We start from the raw sequence: 26,337 nt of genomic DNA, 5'->3' as shown, positions 1-26,337 counted from the left end.
TGGGAACACCACCACCTCCAAGTCACACACCAGGCTGACTTGGAACTTATTCACTGCTCCTTCACTGTTGCTGGGCCAAAAATCTAGAACTCTCTTCCCAACAGCACTGTGGGTGGACTGATAACACAGGGACTGTAGCAGTTCAAGAAAGTGGCTAACCACCACTTTCCCAAGGGCAATTAGGGATGGGCAATAAATGCTGGCCTTGCCAGTGATGCTCAAATCCCATGAATGAATAAAGTGTTCAAAGTATGTGATCAGTAAAGTTCACAACACGTATAAGGTTATGCCCAGCCAACATCACATTATGTTGCTGCTTTTAGGTTTGAGAATTTTAGAAAGAGAATGCTTGGACAATCAAACACCATACTTTGAATAGAATAAATGGCTCTGAGAATGCCACTTCACAGATGTGCTTTCTCTTCCATTTGCTATATTTTAGTTCACCCCTGCCCCCTTAGGTCACCCACTCATTGTACTATTCCCCTAACTGAAAGGGTAGATTTGTACTCAGACCAGCGTCACTTCTTCTTGAATTGGCCACTAGGCGGTGTATGAGGTTGAAAGGATTGATTTATTCCTTTGCAAATTTCAGGTTCATTTTATTGTCAGAAGGGGCTAAAGTCAGAAGTGCCCAGGTGTTCTTATCATAGGCCTGTGGACAGAGGATACTTTCATTCCTTTAGTCAAGGCCAGATTTTAACCCAGTTGTATTTAAAATATATGGAAGGGTGCAGTGAATTATTACACCCTCTTCTCACCTTGGGGAGTTTCATTGGGGCCCATACTATGATCTCTCTTTTTACTGTCAGTTGTATGAGGTTTTTAATTATTTTTTAGTGCTGGGGATTGGAACCTTTCCTACTTAAGGCCTTCAGTGTCAATATAAAGCACCCCAATGTATGTTGTTACACAGATGAAATGTAAAGGTCATTCTACTTTGTTCTAGCCATGTGCCTTAACTCCAGCACCATGACTGCATCAGTGTGACCTTTTGTTTCTGTTTTCCACTCCTGGGCATTCTCTAGCTTCTCTAAGTGAGATTGCCAGTTAGTGCCGTGAGCTGGGTGCCGGAGCTGAATTGAACGTGTCCGAAGCTCATTTTGCATAAGACGGGAGATTTTCATCCGATCAGGCTGGGCCGACTTTGGACCTAGATCCTAGGAAGTGGAATGGTGAGCGTGTACCCACTGCCCCATCCTGTTTTCCCAGTGACTTAATGAGTTTTGTGGGAAATATGTTTTAGGGGCAGTCTCAACAAGCTTCCAAACTGGTTTGGGCTGGGACCCCAGTGATTGTCACGTACTGGGGCTAAATCAGTCACACAAGTATAGCTAGTGTATTAAGTGGAATAATGCCGATGTCGTAGTAACATCCATGCCCTCTTATGGTTTTGGGGTTGGGGGGAGCACCATTTCTGGAACAAAATAGAAAGAGGGTCACCATTTGCATCTACTGTGTGCTCGATGCTGATACTTGGATGCTAAAATTGAGCAATGCTCTTCCCTCCCAGTTGTTGTATTCATCATTTCCAAATGTGCAAAATTCACCACACAATCTGAATTCATTTATTTTTTAATCTCAAGTGAATAATAAAATGTAAAAATATTCTGTGAAACCTCATTCTGCTGAATACACCCAGCTAGCTGGTGGAGAAGACACACTTCATAAATGGGTTGGAATTACAATTTAAGCTGTTAAAAATAAGGGCCGTCCCACTTAAGACAGAGATGAGGAGGAATTTTTTTTCTCTGAGGTTCATTAGACTTTGGAATCCTCTTCCATGGAGAAAAGTGGAGGCTGGGGTATTGAATATATTCAAGGCTGTGTTAACCAGATTTTTGATCGACAAAGGAGTTGAGGGTTATGGGGATGCAGGCAGGAAAGTGGAGGTAAGGCTACAATCAGACCAACCGTGATGTTATTGAATAGCTGAGCAGGCTTGAGGAACTGAATGGCCTACTATTACTCCTAATTCATATGATCCTTATAATTTTACTGTTTTAATTGTTATCTTACTCCAGCATCAAATATTGAGCGAGTCAGGAGGTTATAGGTTCAAGCCCCACTTCAGGATCTTAACAGTTAATGTGGACTGATATTAGAGTGCAACACTGAAGGTGTGCTCCGTCAGTATATTCCCCCCGCTAGGGTGCAGTGATTCCTCAGTAATGTCCTGCTGTATTTTTCCACCAAAAGTGCAGCACTCCCTCTGCATGTTCCCTCCGACGGTGCAGCGCTCCCTCTGGATGGCCCCTCCAACGGTGCAGCACTTCCTCTGCCCTGGGCCTCCGAGGGTGCAGCGCTCCCTCTGCCCTGGCCCTCCGACGGTGCAGCGCTCCCTCTGCATGTTCCCTCCGACAATGCAGTTCTCCCTCTGGATGGCCCCTCCAACGGTGCAGCGCTCCCTCTGCCCTGGCCCTCCGACGGTGCAGCGCTCCCCCTTGCCCTGGCCCTCCGACGGTGCAGCGCTCCCTCTGCCCTGGGCCTCTGATGGTGCAGCACTCCCTCTGCCCTGGGCCTCCGACGGTGCAGCGCTCCCCCCTGCCCTGGCCCTCCGACGGTGCAGCGCTCCCTGGGCCTCCGACGGTGCAGCGCTCCCTCTGCCCTGGCCCTCCGACGGTGCAGCGCTCCCTCGGCCCTGGCCCTCCGACGGTGCAGCGCTCCCTCTGCTCTAGGCCTGCAACGGTGCAGCGCTCCCTCTGCCCTGGGCCTCCGACGGTGCAGCGCTCCCTCTGCCCTGGGCCTCCGACGGTGCAGCGCTCCCTCGGCCCTGGCCCTCCGACGGTGCAGCGCTCCCTCTGCCCTGGGCCTCCGACGGTGCAGCGCTCCCTCTGCCCTGGGCCTCCGACGGTGCAGCACTCCCTCTGCTCTGGGCCTCCGACGGTGCAGCGCTCCCTCAGCCCTGGGCCTCCGACGGTGCAGCGCTCCCTCAGCCCTGGGCCTCCGACGGTGCAGCGCTCCCTCAGCCCTGGGCGTCCGACGGTGCAGCGCTCCCTCTGCCCTGGGCCTCCGACGGTGCAGCGCTCCCTCGGCCCTGGGCCTCCAATGGTGCAGCGCTCCCTCTGCCCTGGGCCTCCGACGGTGCAGCGCTCCCTCTGCTCTGGGCCTCCGACGGTGCAGCGCTCCCTCAGCCCTGGGCCTCCGACGGTGCAGCGCTCCCTCAGCCCTGGGCCTCCGACGGTGCAGCGCTCCCTCAGCCCTGGGCCTCCGACGGTGCAGCGCTCCCTCAGTGTTTCAATGGGAGAGTCGGCCTCAGCTTTGTTTAAATATCTGGAGTGGGAGTTTATTGGAGAACCTTCTGACTCCAATGCAAATGTACTACCTACTGATCCATGGCTGCCAATTTTCGGTCACTCCTTGGGCACGTATATTTGAATTGAGTGCTATGTATGGCCCAGTATTATGTGAGTGCCTACCTGTTCTGTAATTGGTACAAACATTTTACTGTTGTGGATTTCTAAGTCTTTTTCTTTCACCCATGCAGGCATTTAACCAAGTCAACATGCCACCACCACCTTTCATGCCACCTTTCCCACCACTACATCCACCTCCCTATGCACCAGTCAGCCAGCCTACAGTTCCGTACATCGTGCAAGGGAATATCCCACTGATTGGCTCCACCGCTGTGCCTCCATTACTCCCACAGCCCACTTACCAAACTGCTGCTCCTGCTCCTGCTCCTGCTCCTGCCCCTATCCCTATCCCTGCCCCTATCCCTGTCCCTGCCCCTATCCCTGTCCCTGTCCCTGCTTCTGCCTCTGCTCTTACTCTTACTGCTACTCCTGTTCCTGCTAATTTGGCTGCTGAAACACAAGTGGTGCAAACAGAAGGAAACCTGGACACCGAAAACAAATCCAACGAAGACAAAGCTCAAAATGAAAATGTAAGAGAGTTTGAACACAGTCGCAGTAATTATGTTTTCATCCATCAGAATCTTCTTGATGGGGGCTAAAACCTGTTGCTTGTTTGTAATTTGCAGAACATTGGGGTATGTCAGCTGTATCTGAGAAGTGATTCCCTTTGTACTGATGATGCACATCCTAGTTCTGTGTTGCATGTATTCCAGTGCAAGCATTGTTTTATTAGGTCAGTATTGTGATTTTGTAAGAAAGTAAGCGCAAGTTCTGCAAGCAGGAGTTTCTGTTCCATCCTCTCAGAACGCATACTTACAGAACTAGCACCAAATACTGGGGGAGAGCAGGAGCTGAGAGACCTGGGAGGTGCGTGAACACAAATTTGAAGGTAGCAGGACAAGTTGAGAAGGCTATTCAAAAAAACATTGGCATCCTCGGCCTTATTAGTAGAGGGATAGAGTACAGAAGCTAAAAAGTTATGCTAAACCTTTATGAAACGATGGTTAGGCTCCAGCTGAAGTATTGCGTTCAGTCCCGGCACTGCATTTTAGGAAGGATGCCAAATCTTTGCAGAGGATGCAGGGGAGATTTACAAGACTGGTTCCAAGGATGAGGGACTTCGGTTACGTGGAGAGATTTGACAAGCTGGGGGCGTTGTTCACCCCAGAGCAGGGAAGGTTAAGAGCAGATTTAATAGAGGTGTTCAAAACCCTGAATGGAGTAGATAAGGAGAGACTCTTCAGTGTAGGAGATTCGGTAACCAGAGGACACAAATTTAAGGTAGTTAGCCAAAGAACCAGAGGCAGCATGAGAAAATATTTTTTACACAGCGAGTTGCTGTGATCTGGAATGTGCTGCCTGAAAAGGTGATAGAAACAGATTCAATCGTAACTTTCAAAAGAAAATTGGATAAATACTTAAAGGGTAAAAATATTGCAGGGGAAAGAGTAGGGCAGTGGGACTAATTGAAAGGCTGTTTCAAAGTGCTGGCAGTGGCAGAATGGCCTCCTCCTGTGTTGTAAGATTCTATGATTTTACAAAGAACCTGACTGTAAGGAAATCCTTATGGAGAGGTTAAATAGAACCCTGCACCCTCTTTTAATGGAACCAGTTCCTTATCTAATTAAACATCATTTAACCCACAACTTCCCTCACCTTAAGGCAAATTACCCAAGACTATTTTAAGATTAAATTGCAATAATTCAGTTGCCATTCCAAAACATTTTAAAAATATTCCCCATGTATACTGAAAATTAACTTGTTGCATTTGTATCCATGCATCTTTCAAACCTACCTACGATGTTTCACTGATGTCAAAGATAAAGATGTCTCTTCTCTTGCGTTGATCTTAACAGTTTTTTCCAAACCTTTTGTTGATGGATGTTGGATTTTACCACTGGTAGGGTCACTGATTTGGTTATCACCTTGCCCAGTGACTTATCTGGGCCATAGACTGGTACACTTGATGCCTGACTATCTTTCGATGGATTATAAGGTCACACTCCCAAGTGACCCCTGCGTTTTATCCTGACTAATTAAGGTTTTGATCAACCTGTCTTTTCCAAGTTGGACGGTCTAAGTCACAGGGCCCAGGTATTCTAATTGGAACTGCATTACCAATCAAAACTGCATCTCCACTTTTCAGCCATTTCTTTTTATTATAATGGTGTAACATGTTTTTGAATGGTACTAGTAATGTTAACCTTCCTACAGCTAACTGGGTATGCAGCTATCTACCTATCAATGATTCAGTAGTGTGTGCTTGGTCCTGCCATGTGACATGGGTCAGTACATTGGATAAAAAGGCATCTCCTGACTAGCATGTGTGACTGGATTTAATCACCTTCATCACCATCTCAGTCTTTGGAGATTTCAAGGTGAGGATAAGATTGTCTGTATTCCACGACATTTTACAAATTCTGCATTTTACCATTGTCTGAAGTCAGTTTTTCTAGCAAACCCCAGGAGATATAAAGGAAATTCTCAACATTTCATGGTGGGGTTGATGGTTCTGGATGGTGTATGAGTGACCTCAGACCACCTTAAGGAAGTTCCCATTCACAGTAGCCAGTTTGGATTTGTTGCCATTGTCTTGAAGGCCAAATTCAGTGATTAGCTGGATTTGTAACTTGCTTAGTTCAGTTCTCTTCAAGATATAGACAATCTTGGAAAAGTGGCCAACACTGGAATCCGAACTTGGTCATCAACACAGAGGCCAAGGCTTTTAGTGCAAATTCACCCTCTCTAAGCAGTGTGATTTTCACATAGGCATGCCAATAAATGGCTCTGAAACTAAATGCTCTGTATTTATCTCCAGAATTCTTTATACTTCATCTCTTTTTCTATAATATTTTATTTCACATCTGACCATGCTTATAGTGTAAATGCATAATGTGTGACAAAGGTTTGAGTTTAACTTACATAGAGTTGCGTCGAATGTACAGTACAGAAACAAGCAAAATTTGGCCTGGCTGGTCTGTGCCTTTGTTTATGCTCCACACAAATCTCCTCTCACCTCTTTTCATCTCACTTTATAAGCATATCCTTTTATTTGTTTCTCCCTATTGTTTATCTGGCTTCCCCATAATGCTACTTACTGCGGTAGTGAGTTCTACATTCTAACCACTCTATTGGTGAAGACATTTCTCCTGAATTCTTTATTGGATTTATTGGTGATTATCTTATATTTATGATCCCTAGTTCTGGTCTCCCCCATAAGTGGAAACATGTTCTCTACCCTATCAAACTTTCATAACCATAAAGACCTCTTTCAGCTTTCTCTTTCCTAGAGATAAGCCTGTTCAATCTTACCTGATAGATATAACCTTATAAGTTCAATGAATATTAATTTGAGTTACAAACACTTCCAGTAACATAATGTTCAAAACAGTGATTTCATGTGCAGAGTTACAGCTGTCAGATTTTGTATCTTTCAGGGCTAACCAAGGTGATTTATTAACATCTGTATTTTGTTTACTGGATCTGTGCACTTTTGCAGTGATAAACCAACAGCTTGATAGGCATGGTCTTGAAGCTACTTGGACTCTTTAGCTCCAATGTCAACAGAAATGGCTAATGATTGATCATCAAAATAAATCTGTCCTTACTGCTATCGGTGCCGTTTCTGTGGACCAAATGTGATGGCTACAGCCTCCTTTTCAAGTGTGAATTATGTTTTTCTGCAGTGGTTAATGATCCAACTGTGGGTGGTCTTTCTTGAAGCTCCTTTGGGAGAATGCCAAATGGTAGCACTGAGGCCTTCACATCATAGAATGGTGCAGCACAGTAGGAAGCCATTTGGCTCCTTGTGCTTCTGTCGGCTCTTTGAAACAGCTATCCGAATTATTATACAATTAACCACTCCCCTATTTGTTTCCCATAGCGATGTATTTTTTCCCCTTCAATTATTTATCCAGTTCCCTGTTGAATTTTTCCATTGAATCTGCTTCCACCAATCACAGTCAGCTCTATTAATAGTCCACTTTGAAAAGAAAGGCCATGGACTTGTTCTGATGAGTGTTAAACTAGTATCTGTTATACAATAATTTTATGGAGTCCTCCCGTTCTTAGGGATACCTCATATTAAGGATGTCAAGGCCTTGGAGATGGTGCTGAAGAGATTTGCTAGAATAGCAGAATATTCCAGATCATCATAACTCACTGTGTAAAAAAGCATTACCATATGTCACCTCAGGTTCTTTAGCCAATCACTTGAAATCTGTAAATCTCTATTTACTGACCCTTCTGCCATTGGAGAGTTTCTCATTATTCAGAATTTTGAACACCTCTGTAAACCTTCTCTTAGCCTTCTGTGCTCTGAAGAGAACCATCACAACTTCTGCAGTCTCTCTTAAAGCCCCTCATCCCTGATACCATTCTAGTAAAAACAAAAGCAAAATACTGCCGATGCTGGGAATATGAAGTAAAAACAAAAATGCTGGAGTACTCAGCAGACCAGGCAGCATCTGTGGCGAGAAACAGAGTTAATGTTTCAGGTCAAGATGGCCTTTCACGAGAACTGATCTGTTGAGTATTTCTGCTATTCTAGTAAATCTCTTCAGCACCATCTCCAAGGCCTTGACATCCTTAATATGAGGTACCCCCAGGAACGGGAGGGCTCGGCAGAATTATTATATAACAGATACTAGTTTAACACTGATCAGAACAAGTCCATGGCCTTTCTTTTCAAAGTGGACTATTAATAGAGCTGACTGTGGTTCTATTGTAATTCCTGGGATACAGGGAGCTCGATCTGTGAAAGAACACTTGAAAATTTTAAGTGAATCTGATGAATTTATGAAAGCTGCTGAACTTGTAGCCCTTCAGGTCAGTGACTAGAAATTCTAATACTTCCGTCTGAGTTTAATGTTGGAACGGTGAACGTCAACCCATCTTTTTAAACCCCCCTCCCCCAGGACTTCAAGACTTCAAGGTTGAGTCGCTGCGCATTCAGGCGAGGGAACAGGCGAATCGCTTTTTCCTGGCTGGCTGACAGTGCGGTGCAGTGCAGAGGGCTGCCCTCCGGTTGAGGCAACTTGGGCCGGGTGGGGGGCAAGGGCTGCACTGCAGTTGAGGTAACTTGGGGGGGCAGGGTGCGGGTGCAAGGGCTGCACTGCAGTTGATGGCAGTGCACAAGCACGTGGGTGGGAGGGAAGCAGTCACACAATAGGGAAACCTTGTATAAAGTGACCATTCCTCCGCAGCTGAAACAGTTCAGACGCAGCCACATTGACATGCTTGGAGTCGGGCCTGTAGCTTATCTGCCCACTCAAGCAACACAGGGACATGAGTTGCCACCAAGTGCAATGCTCCCGAGCTTGCCTTTGCAGCTCCAACAACTGAGACGTGACCGAGTCCAAAGGCTCGTCACCTGACTCGGACTCCGCAGATTTCTGGCCTCCAACAGTCCTCCTAGTGCCAGCGACCTGGGAAGTCCCTGCCACCACCTGCTGTGGATCAGACAGTGCGATGTGCTCACCAGATTGTGATCCCGAGGCTACCCTAAAGCTTGGTCCCACCGAAGTGTGTGCCTCTGCGCTGGTGGAGGGTGTGAGTGAGCGCTGTGATGGGTCTTCAATGAAGGTGCCCTTATATTCCTCTTCAGAGGTTTCTTCAGGGCTTGATTGGAGGCCCTGTGTCGAGGACTCTGTCAGCTGTTTCCCAGATGTGCCTGCGAAAGCAAGGAGAGATAATTGGTGCGTGGCAGTGGCCTGTGAAACAGGACACATCACACAGCATGGTTGTCTGATGGATGTTGCACTGCTGGATCCTTACTTGGTTGTGCTCAGCTGACCTCATCGTCAGCACAGGAACAGACCAGATCCTCGCCCCCAGCTGGATGGCTCTATCCTCAAAGTCCATGAGGAACTTGATTTCAGGCATTCCTCTACCATTCTGTGACCTCTCCCTGTTGTTGTATGCCTGCTTGTCATGCATGAATGGAGATGGAGAGAGTGTAAGCAGGACACCTGCCAGGACAGGTAATTATGCCTGGCCTGTGTGGATGGTGAGTGGTCCCATGGATGGGATGAAGACAATGAAGTTGTGTGTGCAAGAGTGAATGGTGATGTCCCTTGAACTGGCAGAGAGTGAGATCCCTGTGGATGTGTGATGGGTTTGTGAGTGTGAGAGTTGAGAATGATGAGAAGAGTGATTTATCCTGGCAGAACGGAGATCATTCACCCTCTTTCTGCCTGGGTGGCTGTCCTCTTTACACTGATCACTGCTGCCACTGCCTCTCATGCTGGATTGGTGATGTTGCTGCCCTCCTGCAGCCAGAGTTGGGGTAGAGGGCATCACGGCAGGCCTCCACTGCTTCCAAAAGGCGCTCAAGGGATGCGTCATTAAGCTGGGAGGCTGGAGTCTTCTTTCCTTTTGGGGCCATGTCTTTGCAGTAGTCCTTGTCTGGAAGCACTGAGGGGTGTTCTTGCACCTGCACTTTAAATATGGCGCCCACGGTGATGAAGCGGTGAGGTAATGGCTTGGCAGCCGAATGAGAGCCCGTTCTCCAGCAAAACGGTTTGTTTCCTGGGAATGCATTATTAATGAGGCGGGATTGGAACAATACAGCCACCATCGTGTCCGGCGGATAAAACATCCTTTTTCCCGCCCGCTACCATACTTAGTGCAAATCTGGGACAATTTAAAGTATATGTATGACACCAGTTGTGGTTTCAAGAATTTTACTATGCCATCCTTTTACATACTGTTTACTCACACACACCATCTCTACTGTTTCGTTAAATACCGTGTACCTGTGTAAGAGCCCTTTGGGTTTCTGCTGAGACAATTAGTTTTTCGTATTTAACAGTTGAAGATGTCCCTCTAAATGAAGATAGGTCTTTTTCTTAATACACAAAGACAGTCTGATCTTTTGGATACATAACTGGGTACCGCTTGACCTGTTTAAGTCTTTAAAATGACAGTTGTATCCTCTGCTCGTACATTTTAAAAAAAATTTCCTGCATAAATGCATAATTAAGCATCTGTATCTAATTCTGTTTCCAAAGTTTTTATTCTCTTTTCACTGCAATGAGAATTTCAGTATTTGCTTCTAATATCATTGACTCAAGAATAATTTCTCACTCCTTCCTCCAGCTCCTAACATTTCACTGCTTGAAGCAGAATCACCATTGTCATTTCTGCTACTGGTCACGGTGATTTTCATTGGTCCTGAATTTCTGTTTAATTTACTGTTTCTTTTGCTCTATTACACTTCAGTCATAAATTTTCAATTAGACCATTCCTGATCTGTATCTTAACTCCATTTACCCTTGATTCTGTAACCGTTAAAGCCCTTACCTAACAAAAAATCTCTTAATCTCAATTATGTAATTTTCAGCATCTGCACCTTTTTGGAGAGAGAGTTCCAGATTTCCTCTAGCCTTCGTGTGAAGAAGTGATTCCTGACATCACCCCTAAGTGGTCTGGCTCTAATTTTAACATTATGTACTTCATTGGCTCAGGTTGGGAGATCTTGAGATCATGAATTATGTTATATAAATGCAAGTCTTTCTTTCAATATTCCATATCCCTTTTGCTCTATACTCCTCCCACCAAAGAATATAGTTTCTATCTATCTATCCTATCAAATCTTTTAATCATCTTAAACACCTCTATCCGAATACCCCTTAAATGTCTCTACTTGCATGCTTAATTTCATTACACTGAATGTTTTTTTAAATACTGCAATCAGCATTTTCTCACCAGTTTCTTTTCTTGATGAGGCATTAAACGGAGGCCCTATCTTTCCTCGCAGGATGTAAAAAAAATATCTAATTACACCATTTTGAAGAAGTGCAGGGGAATTCTCCTGATGCTCTGGCCAATTCCCTCAATTAACATCACTAAAACAGATTATCAGATCATTATCACTTTGTTATTTGTGGGATCTTGCTGTGATTGCCTTGTTTCCCACATTACAACAGTGACTACACTTTAGAACAGTACTTGGCTGTAAAGTGCTTTAGGACTTCCTGAGGTTGTGAAAGGCACTGTAGAAATACAGGTCTTCCATTTTCTTTTTTTGTCTACATTCCTTTTGCACTACATTCATTGTTTCTGGAGCTTGCTGGTTTGTGTTTCCGCAATCTTATTATAGCCTTTGCCTGGAGTATGAATTCAACTGTTGCTAAAAGTAGTTTTGCACTTTATATAGTTGAAGAAATTACAGCCAAGGAGGACATTTGACCCATTATGCTTCTATCATTGTTGTTTCAAAATTCTTTTTTAAATTGATAAGGGGATCGCTGGCACAGCCAGCATTTATTATCCACCCTTGGTTGCCCTTTATGAAGGTGGACCTCCTCCTTGAACTGCTGCAGTTTTTGTGGTGAAGCTGCTCCTTCAGTGCCGTTCCAAGATTTTGACCCAGACCCAGCGACACTGAAGGAACAGCTGACATATGCTCGACTTTTTAAATTATGTTACAATTTCTGTCTCAATAGCTGGCATCATAGTAGTTAAACTACTTGATTATTAATCCAAGGGCCTGGGCTAACAGAGAATGTGAGTACAAATCCCACGTTGCCAGCGATGCTCATCTCCCAAGAATGAATTTAAAAAGAAAGCGCTTTGTGGTAAAGTGTTCCTTTTGTAATAATTATTTGTGAACAATTTGTCTTCTGATTTTAGTTTTTGTTTTAATATCATATTGGTGAATCTTCCCTTATTCTCAGGTTCTTCCTGTAATGAGGTGCCCAGAATTGCAGGCAGTACTGCATTTTGGGACAAATCAATGTCCTGCACAAGTTCAACCATCACTGCCTTGCTTTGATATTTAGCACCCTATTTATAAAACCTGGAATCTAATTTTTCTATTTTGTGGCATTTTATATCTGTCCTCTCATGTTTAACAATCTATATATCTGCCTCCTAGACCCCAGATTTCTCAAGTTTCTACCATTTAGGGTATAATAATTTATATCAGTGTGAACTTTGGCTCAGTGATGGCATTCTCTGCCTTCTGAGACTTCCGGTGCAGTACTGAGGGGAGCGCTGCACTGTCTGGGGGTGCTGCCTTTTGGAAGAAGCATTATGCTGAGACCACATCTGCCCCCTCAGGTGGATGTAAAAGATCCAATGGCACAATCAGAAGAGCAGCAGAGATCCTGGTCAATATTTATTCCTAAAAACAATTACGACCTAGCCATTTATCTCATTGTTGCTTGTGGGAGTTTACTGTACACAAACTGGCTGCTTCTTTTCCCACATTACAACAATGACTGCATTTCAAAAGTGCTTCATTGGCTCAAGTTTTTGGGAGATCCTGAGATCGTGAATTATGTTATATAAATCCAAGTCTTTCTTTCAATATTCTATATCCTAAAATGTATTTCCAATTTTTTCTCTGCTCTAAGCTAAATCTTCCCCCTAATCTGTTCACCTTGCTAACCTGTTTGTGTTCTACAATCTCCTGCATGCTCCTTTTTTTGTATTAAAAAAAAAATCAGTACCACTCCTCATGTATTTGTGTCCAAATCATTTATAATATTTGCAAACGACATAGTTCTGACCACCAATATTCCCGCTCATTTTTTTTGTTGTGCACAGTCTTTTTATTTAAGTATGTGAGCCCTTTAAATTTTTTGTATGGCCTTTTAAAGGAGCCGATTTGTGTTTGGCCTGCATGGGAAATTCTGGGTTGCTGTGTGACCATTATCTTAGAGGGAACATTTCTGACCATAGATTCCTGGGAGTCACTACTATCCACACTTAAAGAATCTGCAAGAATATCCATTTTTTCCTTTTCTCTCTGCTTTCTAATCATGAGTCATCTCTCTATTCACGCTGCTTTCCCTTTAATACCCTGTGCTTTAATCTTTACTCCATTATTCTGTCAGTGAAAATCAAAATTGAAAGTTTAATTATTCACTTTAGAGGGAGAATGATGAGTTTATGTCTCTCCCCTGCCTCCAAACATTTTTGTGAAGTGTTATTGTCACCCCCTTCTTCCTAAATCCCAGAATTATCCTGATATTCTGAGAGCAAGAGAATATCATTGACAGCAAGTTCCCTTTGACTTTTTTTTATTCATTGGAGGGGTGTGGGAATCACTAGCTGGGCCAGCATTTATTGCCCAACCCTAATTGCCCTTGAGAAGCTGGTGGTGAGCTGCTTTCTTGACTCGCTACAGCCCATTGGTGTAGGTACACCCACAGTGCTGTTAAGGGAGGGAGTTCCAGGATTTTGACCCAGCGACAGTGAAGGAACGGTGATATATTTTCAAGCCAGGATGGTGAGTGGCTTGGAGGGGAACCTCCAGGTGGTGGTGTTCCCATGTATCTGCTGCCCTTGTCCTTCTAGATGGTAGCAATTATGGGTTTGGAAGGTGCTGTCTAAGGAGCCTTGGTGTGTTTCTACAATGTATCTTGTAGATGGTACACACTGCTGCTACGTGCATCGGTGGTGGAGGGAGTGAATGTTTGTGGAAGGAGTGCCAATCAAGCACGTTGCTTTGACCTAGATGGTGTCAAGTAAGGGGATAGTATTCTATCACACTCCTGACATGTGCCTTGTAGATTGTGGACAGGCTTTGGGGCATCAGGAGCTGAGTCATTTGTTGCAGGATTCCTAGCCTCTGACCTGCTCTTGTAGCCACAGTATTTATATGGCTAGTCCAGTTCAGTTTCTGGTCAATGGTAACACCCAGGATGTTCATAGTGGGGGACTCAGCACTAGTAATGCCATTGAATATCAAAGGGTGATAGATTCTGTCTTGTTGCAGATGGTCATTGCATATGACATATATTGCTGTCCCTTCATCATCACTGGGTCAAAATCCCAAAACTCCCTACCAAGCAGTTTTATGGAAGCATTTTAACTAAATACAGAGCACAGCAGTTAAGGACACCCAGAGGTGGGCAATAAAGGGCAGGTTTGCTGGTGTTGCCTGCATCACGTGATAATTATCCACTCCTACCTCTCCGTTCACCCTATGATTACTACAGAGCCTTAGATCACTATGGTTCTACTCCCTGGAACTCTGTCATGATAGCTCGCCATCTTTCTTTCCACCATTAAGAATCTCCTGAGGGCCCAGTTCGTTTACCAAGCCTTAGTCGCGTGATTTTCATCAGCATTAGGCCTAGTCGGGAACAAAAACAAAAATACCTGGAAAAACTCAGCAGGTCAGGCAGCATCTGTGGAAGGGAGCACAGTTAACGTTTCGAGTCCGCATGACTCTTCAACAGAACTAAGGAAAAAATTTTCCTATTTTTCCTTAGTTCTGTTGAAGAGTCATGCGGACTCGAAATGTTAACTGTGCTCCCTTCCACAGATGCTGCCAGACCTGAGTTTTTCCAGGTATTTTTGATTTTGTTTTCGATTTCCAGCATCCGCAGTTTTTTGCTTTTAGGCCTAGTCCGGAAGCTCCTTGGAATTTTTCTCAGCTTTAGTTAATGGCTATTTCCAACTCTGTAACACAGACAGAATTCTAAGTGCATTGGGATGCAAAGTCAGCCAATTGGATAATTTATAGGCTAGAATATAGAAAGAAAGACTTGCATTTATAATGCTTTTAACAACCACCAGGCATCTCAAAGCACTTCACAGCCAATTAAATACTATTTGAAGTGTGGTCACTGTTCTAATGTAGGAAACACAGCAGCTAATTTGCACACAGCAAACTCCCACAGAGATATGATAATGACCAGATAACCTGTTTTTGTGATGTTGATTGACGGATAAATACTGGCTTGATACCAGGGAGAATTCCCCTCCTTTTCTTTGAAGTAGTGCCATGGGATCTTTTATATCCACCCGAGCAATCAGATGGGACCTCAGTCTAACGTCTTGCCCGAAGGATGCAATGCTCCGTCAAAACTGCATTGAACGTCAAGCCTTGATTGTAGTGCTTTTGTGAGACTTGAATCTTGAACCTTGTGATTCAGAGGCGAATGTGCTACCAACTAAGCCATGACTGATATGCATGTTAAAAGTTTTCTTTATCTAGAGAGTGATGAGAATGTGGAACTCACTACCATAAGGAGTGGTTGAGGTGAGTAGTATAGCTACACTTGAGGAGAAGCTAGATAACATACATGAGGGAGCAAGGAATAGAAGGATATATTTAATGTAGTTAGATTAAGTAAATACAGTGGGAAGGACTCATGTGGAGCATAAACAGTGACCGAATGGCCTGTTTCTGTGCTGTACGTTCAAGACCATTCTGAGCCCAGAAGTAAGTTTAATGTACAGTTACTTTTAGGTTACAATAAATAGTGACTGCAATGCAATGTTATGACCAGTTAGAAAGAAAATGTTCATTAAACTATTTTGTTTATATTTCAGTATATAAAGAAACTCCATGTGCAGGAGAGGGCTGTCGAAGAAGCCAAATTAGCTTTAAAGCCCTATTACCAGAGTAAAGAGATCACCAAAGAAGAGTACAAAGAGATACTACGGAAAGCAGTGCAAAAGGTAAGGACACAATAGAATTTTTAAAGCAACCTCATAGCCAAGTGTGCTGATATGGTGTAGTAGTAATAGGCTGCTTTAAAAAGGCTGAGTTGAAATGGAAGCACCGTTTTTAAATGTAGAATCCAGCCAATTAAAAAACAACCAATGGACAGTCAAGAAATTGAACTATGGGGGTTGCTCACTGTTAAAAGATTGAACTAATCTGATAATTTGTTTTAATAATCCAGAGAACTAGAGTTCAAATCCCACTGCGGCAGTTTGAGAATTTGGAAATTAAAAGCTGGTGTCAGTAAAAGTAACCATGAAGGTATCAAACTGGCTCAAAAATCCAGTTGCTTCATTAATGTCCTTTAGGGAAATATGCCGTCCTTACCCGGCCTGTATGTGACTCCAGTCCCACTTCAACGACCAAGACTCTTAAATGTGCTCTGAAGTGACCCAGCAAGTCACTCAGTCGTATCAAACCAGCAGCAGTTCAAGAAGGCTCACAATCACCTTCTAGGGCAACTAGGGATGGGCAGTAAATGAATTCTGCTTCTAAACCATGCTACTTTTGTCCTTCATTCCACATGTGCAGTCATATTAAGCCAGTGAGTTATTTTTGAAGTGCTGTGACTGTTGTTATGCGAGATGACATGGTAGACAATTTACATACAGCAAGGCCCCATAAACAGCTAACGTGTGGTACTAGGTGAAGGGGAAATCCCTCTGGGTTATTTTGCTGCTACAGGATCTTTTATACCACAATAGCAGGAGAAGACAGCCTTTGTTTAACTTGCATCCAAAAGAGCACTCCCTCAGTACTGCACCGGAGTGCTAGTCTAGATTATGGGCTGAAGCCCTGAATTGAGGCCTGAATCCACAAATTTTTGACTCAATTGCAAGTGCTATCAGCTAAGCCAAGGTAGTGCACTGAAAATGAATAGGCAAATTAGTGCAACAGAAAGAGTTGGAGATGTTGGGTACGGAGTTAGAAGGAATGTTTTAACACAAAATTTGAAAGATGTGGCCTTTTTTTATGTCATGCTACAGATCTGCCACAGCAAGAGTGGTGAAATTAACCCGGTCAAAGTTGCTAACCTTGTGAAAGGTTATGTAGAGAAATACAAACACATCAGGAAATACAAGAAAGGAGCAGAGGGAGAAAGCAACAAAGAAACAGAGGCAAAGCCGGAAGCAAGCTGAAATGCATGAAACCTGCAAGGACAATACCAACTTTGGTTCATTGTACGGTTTCTCCTGTGAATGTGGAGGACACTCCAAGACCAATTCAAACAGGGCAATGTTGGCTGCAGCACCGAGACACTTTATATTTCATGGTATCGTCAGTCAATGTATAAATGCGCCTGGGAGAAAGGAAAAAAAGGCTAGAAGATCTTCAACTGGAAATTTCCTGCCTGTTCTCTTTTCTTTTGTACAATAGAACAAAATTTCACACTGTGACTGTCTATCCTGCCATGAATCCGGTTTATAGACATTGTTTGCCTTTAGCATAATGTTCCTTTACTTAAGATCAATTGAATACTTGAAGCTCCGTTTAGTCAGTCTGATTGTGCCTATAAAAGGTAAAAGTCTAAATAACTCGGGTTTATAAAACATTGGTCACTTTTTTCAAACAGTCTTTCTATTTTTTAGGTTACTCGTTTCTGGGTAAATCATAACATATTTTGGCTTATCAAAATCTGCAAAAAGGATCATCAGTGCTCTAAACTGCTTGTCATAAATTATAATTTAAAAGCCATATTTGCATCTTTTATTGCTGTAAATAATATTCAAATAATTCATTTGTCAGAGAAATGGAGTGTTTTTTTCCTCCCCCCTGCCCCCCCACCCCCCTCCAGTATGAATAATTATGGGTTTGTGATGATAAAATGCACTGTAAATGGTATTCATCCTGGGTTTATTCTTTCTGTTTGCCCTGTGCTTGCACAAACCCTGACTAAAGTTAGAATAACAACGCACAGAAACCCCATGCTAAACACTCATCCCAAATTTCTTGCGACTTAAGGGAAATAGTCACCTGTTGCTTTAACACAACAGGAAATGGTCCTGGGACTTCAGATTTTCGTAACATTAGAATCACAGGAACAAGAGGAGACCAGTCAGCTCCTCGAGTCTGTTACTGAGAAACAGGAGGAGGCCATTAAGGCCCTCAGACTTATCGCACAGGAACAGGAGGAGGCGATTCATCCCTTGAGCCTGTTACACAGGAGCAGAAGGAGGCAGTTCAGCCTGTCAGACCTGTTACACAGAAATAGTAAGAGGCCACTTAGCCCGTTAAGCCTGCTACACAGGAATATGAAGCCATTCGTGGCTGATCTAGATCTCAACTCCATTTACATGCCATTGTTTCAAGTCCTTCAATACCCAAACCCCAAAAACATCATATCTCTCAGTCTTGAAGGCTCAAATTGTTGCCCAGCTTCCACAGCTTTTTGGGACAGAGTTTCCAGATTTCTACAACTCTATCATGTTCTCTGAATATAGCATTTTTAAAATTATCTCAGGATGTGGTCATTATTTTTTTACTCATCCTTAGTTGCCCTGACAACTGAGTGGCTTAATTGTCAGCCATATTGTGTGGGACTGGAGTCACGTGTCAGCTATGGGATGACAGTTTCCTTTCCCTGAAGGGCATTAGTTAACCAAAGCAAAGTACTGCAGATGCTGCAAATCTGAAATAAAAGCACAAAATGCTGGAAATACTCGGCAGGTCTGGCAGGCTCAGTAGAGAGAGAAACAGAGTTAATGTTTCGGGACTGACTTACATTGGTAACTGCTCACAAATGACCTTTCCTCATTGGTGAACCAGTTGGATTTTTCATGGTTATTTTAAGAGTGCCAGCCCATAAATTACTAGTTTGTATTTAAAATCGACAAAGCAAATGGAATAGTTGATTAAGTCCAACATTTATTTTGCTAGCTATATCTACCATAAACTTTAACTGGTTCAGAATTCTACTCTTTTCATCTCTTCTGCACTAACTTCCGACATGCCTATTGGCACGTTGGTTGTACAACCAGGCTTTTTAGGGCTTCTATACCAACTCCCTCACTGCCTGCTCAGTGTCTACTTCCACTTCTCTGTGAAGGGCCTGGGATCATTTTTCTACATTCAAGGTCCTTTATTAATGGAAATTGATTGTATTGTCCACATTGCTGAACGTTTGTTACAGTAGAGATTTCCTGTTTCGAAATATGAGCTTTTTGCCATTTTCCATCTTTTTAAGGGAAAACAAGATTAGTCTGTTTAACTGTGAAGGTAAATTTACAAATCTTTTCTGATTGCTTATAAGTCAGGCAACAAGAGATGTCTATTATTTTAAAGAGGTGTAAAATCAAACTAACTGAGCACGATTTTACTTTAGAAAGCCCAATATTGAGTGTTTATCTGGGGTTAACCTCTGAATTATACCTACTGTGTTCAGCTGATCACTGAAGGCTTTAGTCTCTGCCTCACTGTGGGCATTGCATTTTATGGAAATTTATTTGTTTTCAGCATGCATTACATTTTCTAATTTTTCACATTCAAATGGTTTTGATCCAGGTGTAATTGGGAGATTTTTCTAATGGAGAATTCAATGGGATAAAGCATCTAATAAGACTCTCTTGCTGTTTAACTAGTTCTTATATACTTTGTCTAATTGGGTTTTTTTTCTGCTAAAAGATGCTGTGTACCTGACGGTACAATGGCTAGGTGCCCAGCACTGGAGGGTCAGTTTCTGACCTGTCCAGAGTTAGCTGACCTCAGTTAGAGCTTCCTGTGCCTAGGGTTGGTGTCCACTGATCAGGCAGAAAAAGAAATAAGCAGGTCTGAGTTTCTGCTCTTGATCACTGGGTGAGGACAGGATCAGAGGCAGCTGCGATTGAATAGCCCACCAACCGACATCTTCTTGGTGAAGAATGGCCACTTCAGACCTACAGGAGAGTTTGGAACTATCCCTCAACATACAGAGAGGTATGAGGTGACCCTAGGATGTTGGCTGATTACTTGCCATCTCCAAACAATGATAAGTTAGCTACTACATATGCTGCATCAATTGAGTTCAAAGCCCCCAGGCGAAACGCTGAAGTTGTGTAGTGCTCTCATTTGAGTTGGAAGCTACTGTATAGTGGAATGTATAGCATTCTACTGTATAGTGGTATACTGGTTAGTGGAATGTAAAGGGGGTGCCAAGACTTTAGAGATGGTGCAACAAAGTGGCTAATCCTTGGTGTTGGCTAAATGAGCTATGAGAAATGACCAGATTGGCTTGTCCTTGGAAGCTGGGAGCTCTGTTGCTGTAATTTACTGTTTATAGATTTACCAACACCGAGTGATGAGGTTTTGGGACTATCAGCTTTCTCTGTGCACTTAAAAAAAAAAATTGCCATCCTTAGCGAGCTTGCTTAATCCACACATCAGGAACACACAGTAGTGAACTAGGAGCAAAAGACTTCAACAGTAGTCTGATCAGACAGTTCTGAGTGAGTTGCAAACTATTTTTTGACATGTTTGAAAAAGAAAAAGAATCAAAGTATTTTAACAGTCTTGGAATTTGCTTTCTTATTTTCACTCATGGTGTAGGGAATTCGCAGTGTGGACAATTGAGGCATTTAAAATTTTTACCTCCAATAATTTTGCAAACATCGATTCATCATTCACTGCTTAGGACTTAGCCATTGTGTGTGAAAACAAACTTTCAGTAGAATTTTCAACATTATCTACGTTTACTTTGATTCATTGTTAAGGAGTGGTTTGAGTTTCAAAATGTTGAAAGTGTTGATTTAAATTCCAACAGCTGTTAACCCAGACATCGATTACAATTCTTTATGTCCTATTGTGGTTCATCGTTTTTTTTAACATGTTCAGTCTTGGGATGTGGGCATTGCTGGCAAAGCCAGCAGCTTTTCTTTTTGCCCATCCCTAGTTTCCCTGAGAAGATGGTGAGCTTTCTTGATCTGTTGCTGTGCAGCAGTTTAACACACCCAAGTTGCTTGCTAGGCAATTACGTTGATGTGTGACTGGAGTCACATAGATTTCTTTTGCTATCTACCTACAACAACAGCAACTTGCATTTATATAGTACTATTAAGGTAAAACATCCCAAGGTGCTTCCTAGGAGCGATTCGTGACACCAAGCCACATAATGAAACATTAGGACAGGTGTCCAAAAGCTTGGTCGAAGAGATCAGCAAATTCAACCCTATTTCCCTACCTTATCCTCATATTTTGTGATTTTCCTTCAAAAAGCTATAATGGATTGTGCTTCATCATGCCTCCACCCCACCCCACGTGCTGTAATAATTCTTTAAGTAAAAATAATTTCTAATCTTTCCACTACTAGATTTCTGCCCTCTAACTCAAACCACATTTCACCCAAAATGGAGATTTGAGTTTTCTGATTTATTAATTGCAGAGGCTTTGGGATCTGCTGTGTTGCTGCAAATTCCCATTTTAAGGCTTCTGTTTTGTCTGCTTGTTACTTCACTTTGGGTCATAGCGAGAGTGCTTACTGGATAGAGTCCCAGGATTTCGCAGTGCTATTTCCAGCACTGAGCGAGGGTTGTTGCAGGACACTTGCTGCAGTGGCACAATTTGATACAGCTCAGAACTAATTAAATACTCTGATGTATCGGCTTCTCAGTGGTAGTTGGAGGAATCTGTTTAATTCTGCTGGAAGAGCTGAAACTTTTTTTAAAAGAGCGGGATCTGTTTTTGCAGTCAGGAGTTGTAGACTCTCCCATTGGTGATTTTTAAGGTGAAGGGCTCATTTTTTAAACCCAAAGGATGAAAAGCTGGTCTCAGTGAAGCTGTTGAATTATCAGAAAAACACAGCTGGTTCCTGATAATTCAACAGCTTCACTGATGCCCTAAAGTGTTTTACTACCAACTAAGTACTTTTGATGTGCAGCCACTGTTGGAATGTAGGAAACACGACAAGTGAATTTACAGCACAGCAGGACCCCATGAGTAGCATTGAGATATCACCAGATAATCTGTTTTAATGATGTTGGTTGAGGGATAATTATCAGCCAGGACACTGGGCAGAACATGCCTGCTCTTTAGAGAGGGAATCCTCCTGCCTTGGCCTGGCCCATATGTGACTCCTGTCCCACACTAATCTTCATTCTAACTACCTCTGGAGAGAATTAGCAAGTCACTCTGGTATCAAACCAGATCAACCACTACTATGACCTAGGCATTGAATTCGGACAGGACAAAAATACACCCAGCCCACTTGACCCTGTAAAATCCTCACTAACGTGGGGACTAGTGCCATAGTTCAGTGTTTATGTTTATCATTACTTCTATGTAAAATGTGCTGTTCTCTTTTTTGAGGCTAGAGCAATTTATTTGAAACAACTTTCCTTTTAGCTGAAGTCACTTACTCATGCTGGGTACATATCTAAGTTGCCTTACTTTAAAGTTTTTGAGCTTGGATGATTTTGGTGGGCTTTTTGACTGTGAAAGGCATCACTGCTGAGCCTGCTTCACGTCTCTACGCCTCAACATGGCATCATAAAGAAACAAGTCCTTGCTAACCTAGGTTGCTGGGGCGCTCTGTGATGTCCCTATTGTCATCATGACAGTGATCAATTAAATGAGCACAGACCCCTGACTGAAATATTTTGGGATGTATTCTTTCACACAACAATGACCAACTTTGGATTGTAGTCATTGCACTTCATTATATTCTTGCACACTTAAATCTCACTTTTTGTGGGAACATAATGACCAGGGATGAGGAGCTTCTGTTATGTGGAAAATTGTTCTCAGAGCGGAGATTATGGGGGGTATTGGTAAGTGGATCAATAACCAGAGGACACAGATTTAAGATAGTTGGCAACAAAAAAACTAGGATGGTAGAATTTTTTTATGCAACAAGTTGTTATGATCTGGAATGTTCTGCCTGAAAGAAAGGTGAAAGATTCAATAATAACTTTCCAAACGGAACTGGATAATCACTTGAAAAGGAAAAAAAAAACAATTCTGGGCATGGCAGTTTAGGAAGGATGTGAAGGCATAAGAGGATGCAGAAAAGATTTATGCAAATTGAGATGAGGGACTTCAGTTTTGTGGATAGATTGTAAAGCTGGGGTTGTTCTCAGCAAAAAGCAGATTGAGCAGAAATATGATAGAGGTATTCAAAATCATGAGGCATCTAGACAACGTAGTTAGGGAGAAACTGTTCCCATTGACAGAGGGTTGAGAACCAGAGAACACAGATTTCAGGTGAATGACAAAAACGACATGAAAAACTTTTTAATGTAGCGAGTGGTTATAGGATCTGGAATATGCTGCCTGAGAGGATGGTGGAGGCAGATTCAAAAGGGAATTAGCTAAGCACCTGAAGGGCATAAATTTGCAGGGCTACCGGGAAAGGATGGACGGAGTGTGATTAGTGAAATTGCTCTTGCAGAGAGTTGGCACAGACTTGACAAGCTGATTGGCCTCCTGTACTGTAAACTATGATTCTGTGAAAAGCAGGGGGATGGGATTAATTGGCTAGCTTTCAAGAAGCTGGTACAGGCATGATGGGCTGATTGACCACCTCTATGGTTGTATGACTATTTTTGGTATTGGGTGGAAGAAATGGTACTGGAGCATCAAGAGAATTCCCTTATCTTCAAATAAAATGATGGGATGTTTAACACTCACCTGGACTGTTGGAGCAACCTCATATCTTGGGCTGCTGGGAGCTTCCTGGTCTGCGTACAACTCCAGTTTGAATGATATACTTAGTCATCGGAGGAACGCATTGCGTGACTCCATTTATTCATTGTGGAGTTCCGATCTCTTCTAATCACATGAAGGTTTCTACATCCCAGATGAAGGGGTGAAGACTTGTACTCCAGCACTAGCCATATCTTGAGCCAAGGTACAACCCTGGCATCTAATTGAGGTAGTGGAAAATTGCCCAGGTAAGTTCTGTCCACTCCACTCCCCATTACAGCCTTAGACTAAACATGGACAAAATAGATGAATTCCAGTGGTCAGGTCAGAGTCAAGGCAGCACCTGACTAAGTGAGGCATCAACAACCTCTAGTAATATTGAAGTAAATGGTAATTTGGGAAAGCTCTCCACTGGCTGGAGTCGTACCTAGCACAAAGGAAGATGGGTGTGGTTTTTGGAGGTCAATCATCTTTGTCCCAGGAGATTGCTACAGAAGTTCCTCATGGTAGTGTCTTAAACCCAGCCATTTTCAGCTGCTTCATTAAAGACCTTCCCTTTATCATAAGGTTAAATGTAGGAATTTTCATGTGAAAATTGCCTAATTTTCAGTTTCATTCGTAAGTCCTCTTGCTTGCATGCAGTAAGACCTGGGTGAATAAATAGCAACTAACATTTGCACTGCATAAGTGCCAGGCAACAACCATCTCAAATAAGAGAGAGTCCAGCCACCTCCCCTTTACATTCAAGGACATTACCGTCACTGAGTCATCCACCATTAATGTCTTGGGGGTCATCGTTGATCATAAACTCAACTGGACCAGCCATATAAATACTGTAGTTACAAGAGCAGGTCAGAGGTGGGAATTGTGCAGTGGGTACTACCTGACTCCCCAAAGACTGTCCACCATCTACAACACACAAGTCAGGAGTGCGATGGACTATTCTTCACTTGCCTGAATGGGTGCAACTGCAATAATGTATGAAGTTCAACACCATTGTTATGATCCCAGCAGATGTTACAACTGGACAAGCCTGATCCCAGGGTGGAACCTGGCTTGATAAATCCTAACTTTTTTGTTTAGTTACATGGAGAGTGGCTACTGAACAGAGTTAAGAAATCAGATGATGAACTTCTAACAAAAGAAAACATTTATTTAACAAGAAAAGATGAACTATATTACAATACTCCTTCACCCACAACTATACATTTACAGATACATACAGGTTTGTAAGGAGAACATATGGTACAAAATCTATCATATACTCTAATGTTCACAGTAAGTACACAGTCCATGTAACCAAATAGGCGACCTGTGGTCAGACACACCACACTCTGAGATCAAGTGACAGATGCCACCCCAGACAGATGCTATGGATCTCTCCTCAACTCCCCCCAGGTGCTTGTTACACCATGAGTTAACCACTCTCACTGAACTTGGTCTCTCACATGAGGGTTTCCAATCTCTACTCTCGAAGAACTTGCTATGAAATCTTCTCCCAAATTGATTCTTTCTCTCAGATGCCTTCCACAAGGGTCCACCTCCAGGGTTTCGAAGTCTCCTTCCGATGTTCCTCTCCTCTGGATCACCACGTGCACTCAAGCTTTCTTCCATGCACTCTCTGACTCGAGTCATGCCAACAGGACACCACTGCTTCACATGCCCATAGTAAAGAGTTACAGACCTTCATCCATCTCTTTGGACCTTCTGACCTCTCGCTTTAAATCTGATTCCTCCAACTTTTCTTCCTTTAAGCTTGAAGTTTGGGGCCTTCCTCTGCTCCTCAATCTTAACTTCACTTAACAGGACCTTTTCCAAGTCTTTGTCCTTCCTTTGACTAGAAGGTCTTCTTCAGACTTTCTGCTGTTCTACTTCCTTGGATTTTGGGGACTTTCTTCTTTAGTTTGGAACCTGCTATCTGTCCCTTTTCATGTCCTGCCTGTCCTGGCACCTTCTTCCAACTACACTTAAACTGCTGTTTTCCTGTGTGTGTGTGTGTGTGGGTGGGTCTCCCTCTCTGGACCCCTGTTGCTAGGCAATAGCATAGTTTTTTCTACTCTTGGTTTGCTTTAACTTCTCTTCAGCAGGTATACAAACAGAGCTGCAGCCTCCACTCAAAAATGAAACTAGATCCTAAGTTTCACCTTTTAACCCACAAATAGAAAAAAATAAATAAAACTTAAACTTAAAGATATACCTTATTCCTAACACACCCAAATGCACATATAATTTACTTAAACTATCTCTATTTCCTTATACCAATCAGGGCAAAGCAGCCCACTTCATTGGCACCTCATCCACCACCTTCAACATTCACTCCCTCCACCACTGTTGCACAGTGGCAGCATTGTTTACCATCTACAAGACACTCATCAGCAACTTTCGAGGCTTCGTCAACAGCACTTTCCAAACCTGTGACCTATACCACCTAGAAGGACAAGTGCAGCAGATACATGGGATCAGCACCACTTGCAAGTTCCCCTCCATGTCACACACTATCCTGACTTGGAACTATATCATTGTTCCTTCACTGCCGCTGGGTTAAAATTCTCGAAATTTCTTCTTAACAGCACTTTGGGTGTACCTACTCCACATGGACTGCAGAGCTTTAAGAAGGCGGATCACCTCCTTAAGGGTAACTAGGGATGGGCAACAAATGCTAGCCTTGCCAGTAACATCTGATATTTTTTTTTCAGTGACCCGGGTGATGTTCTACAACTTTGTAATGCAGAGTATAAGGGGGGAGACTACATACATGAATAACTTTGGCATGCCAGTAAATATTTATGTCACTTTGAGACTACATATTACATGGCCAGGACCTCATGGTGCAGGGGAGGGGAGGCTGGTCAAACATTACCTTATTATTACCCAGGGGTCCTGGAGATGTGTTTTTTTTTGGTG

General features: G+C 43.0%; 1 protein-coding gene across 3 annotated transcripts in view; it reads left to right on the top strand.

Moving 5' to 3' along the window:
• phrf1 (PHD and ring finger domains 1) overlaps positions 1–22,092 on the top strand; it is a 97,953-nt gene extending 75,861 nt beyond the window's left edge. For 2 of the 3 annotated variants that reach the window (XM_078549329.1, XM_078549331.1), the window contains 3 exons: positions 3,488–3,886; positions 15,648–15,776; positions 16,809–22,092. In XM_078549329.1, coding sequence (XP_078405455.1) covers positions 3,488–3,886; positions 15,648–15,776; positions 16,809–16,961 — 681 coding nt within the window. In that variant the 3' untranslated portion in view covers positions 16,962–22,092. Of the gene's footprint in view, positions 1–3,487; positions 3,887–3,982; positions 4,090–15,647; positions 15,777–16,808 lie in introns of those variants that run through there. The other variant, XM_078549330.1, reaches the window with a different exon arrangement.
• The last annotated feature ends 4,245 nt before the right edge of the window (positions 22,093–26,337 follow it).

The sequence above is a fragment of the Cetorhinus maximus genome, chromosome 9, assembly GCF_964194155.1.
Source record: "Cetorhinus maximus chromosome 9, sCetMax3.hap1.1, whole genome shotgun sequence".
In the NCBI taxonomy this organism is placed as follows: Eukaryota; Metazoa; Chordata; class Chondrichthyes; order Lamniformes; family Cetorhinidae; genus Cetorhinus; species Cetorhinus maximus.
Note: the sequence above shows the minus strand (reverse complement) of the source record. Positions and strands in the feature narration are given on the sequence as shown.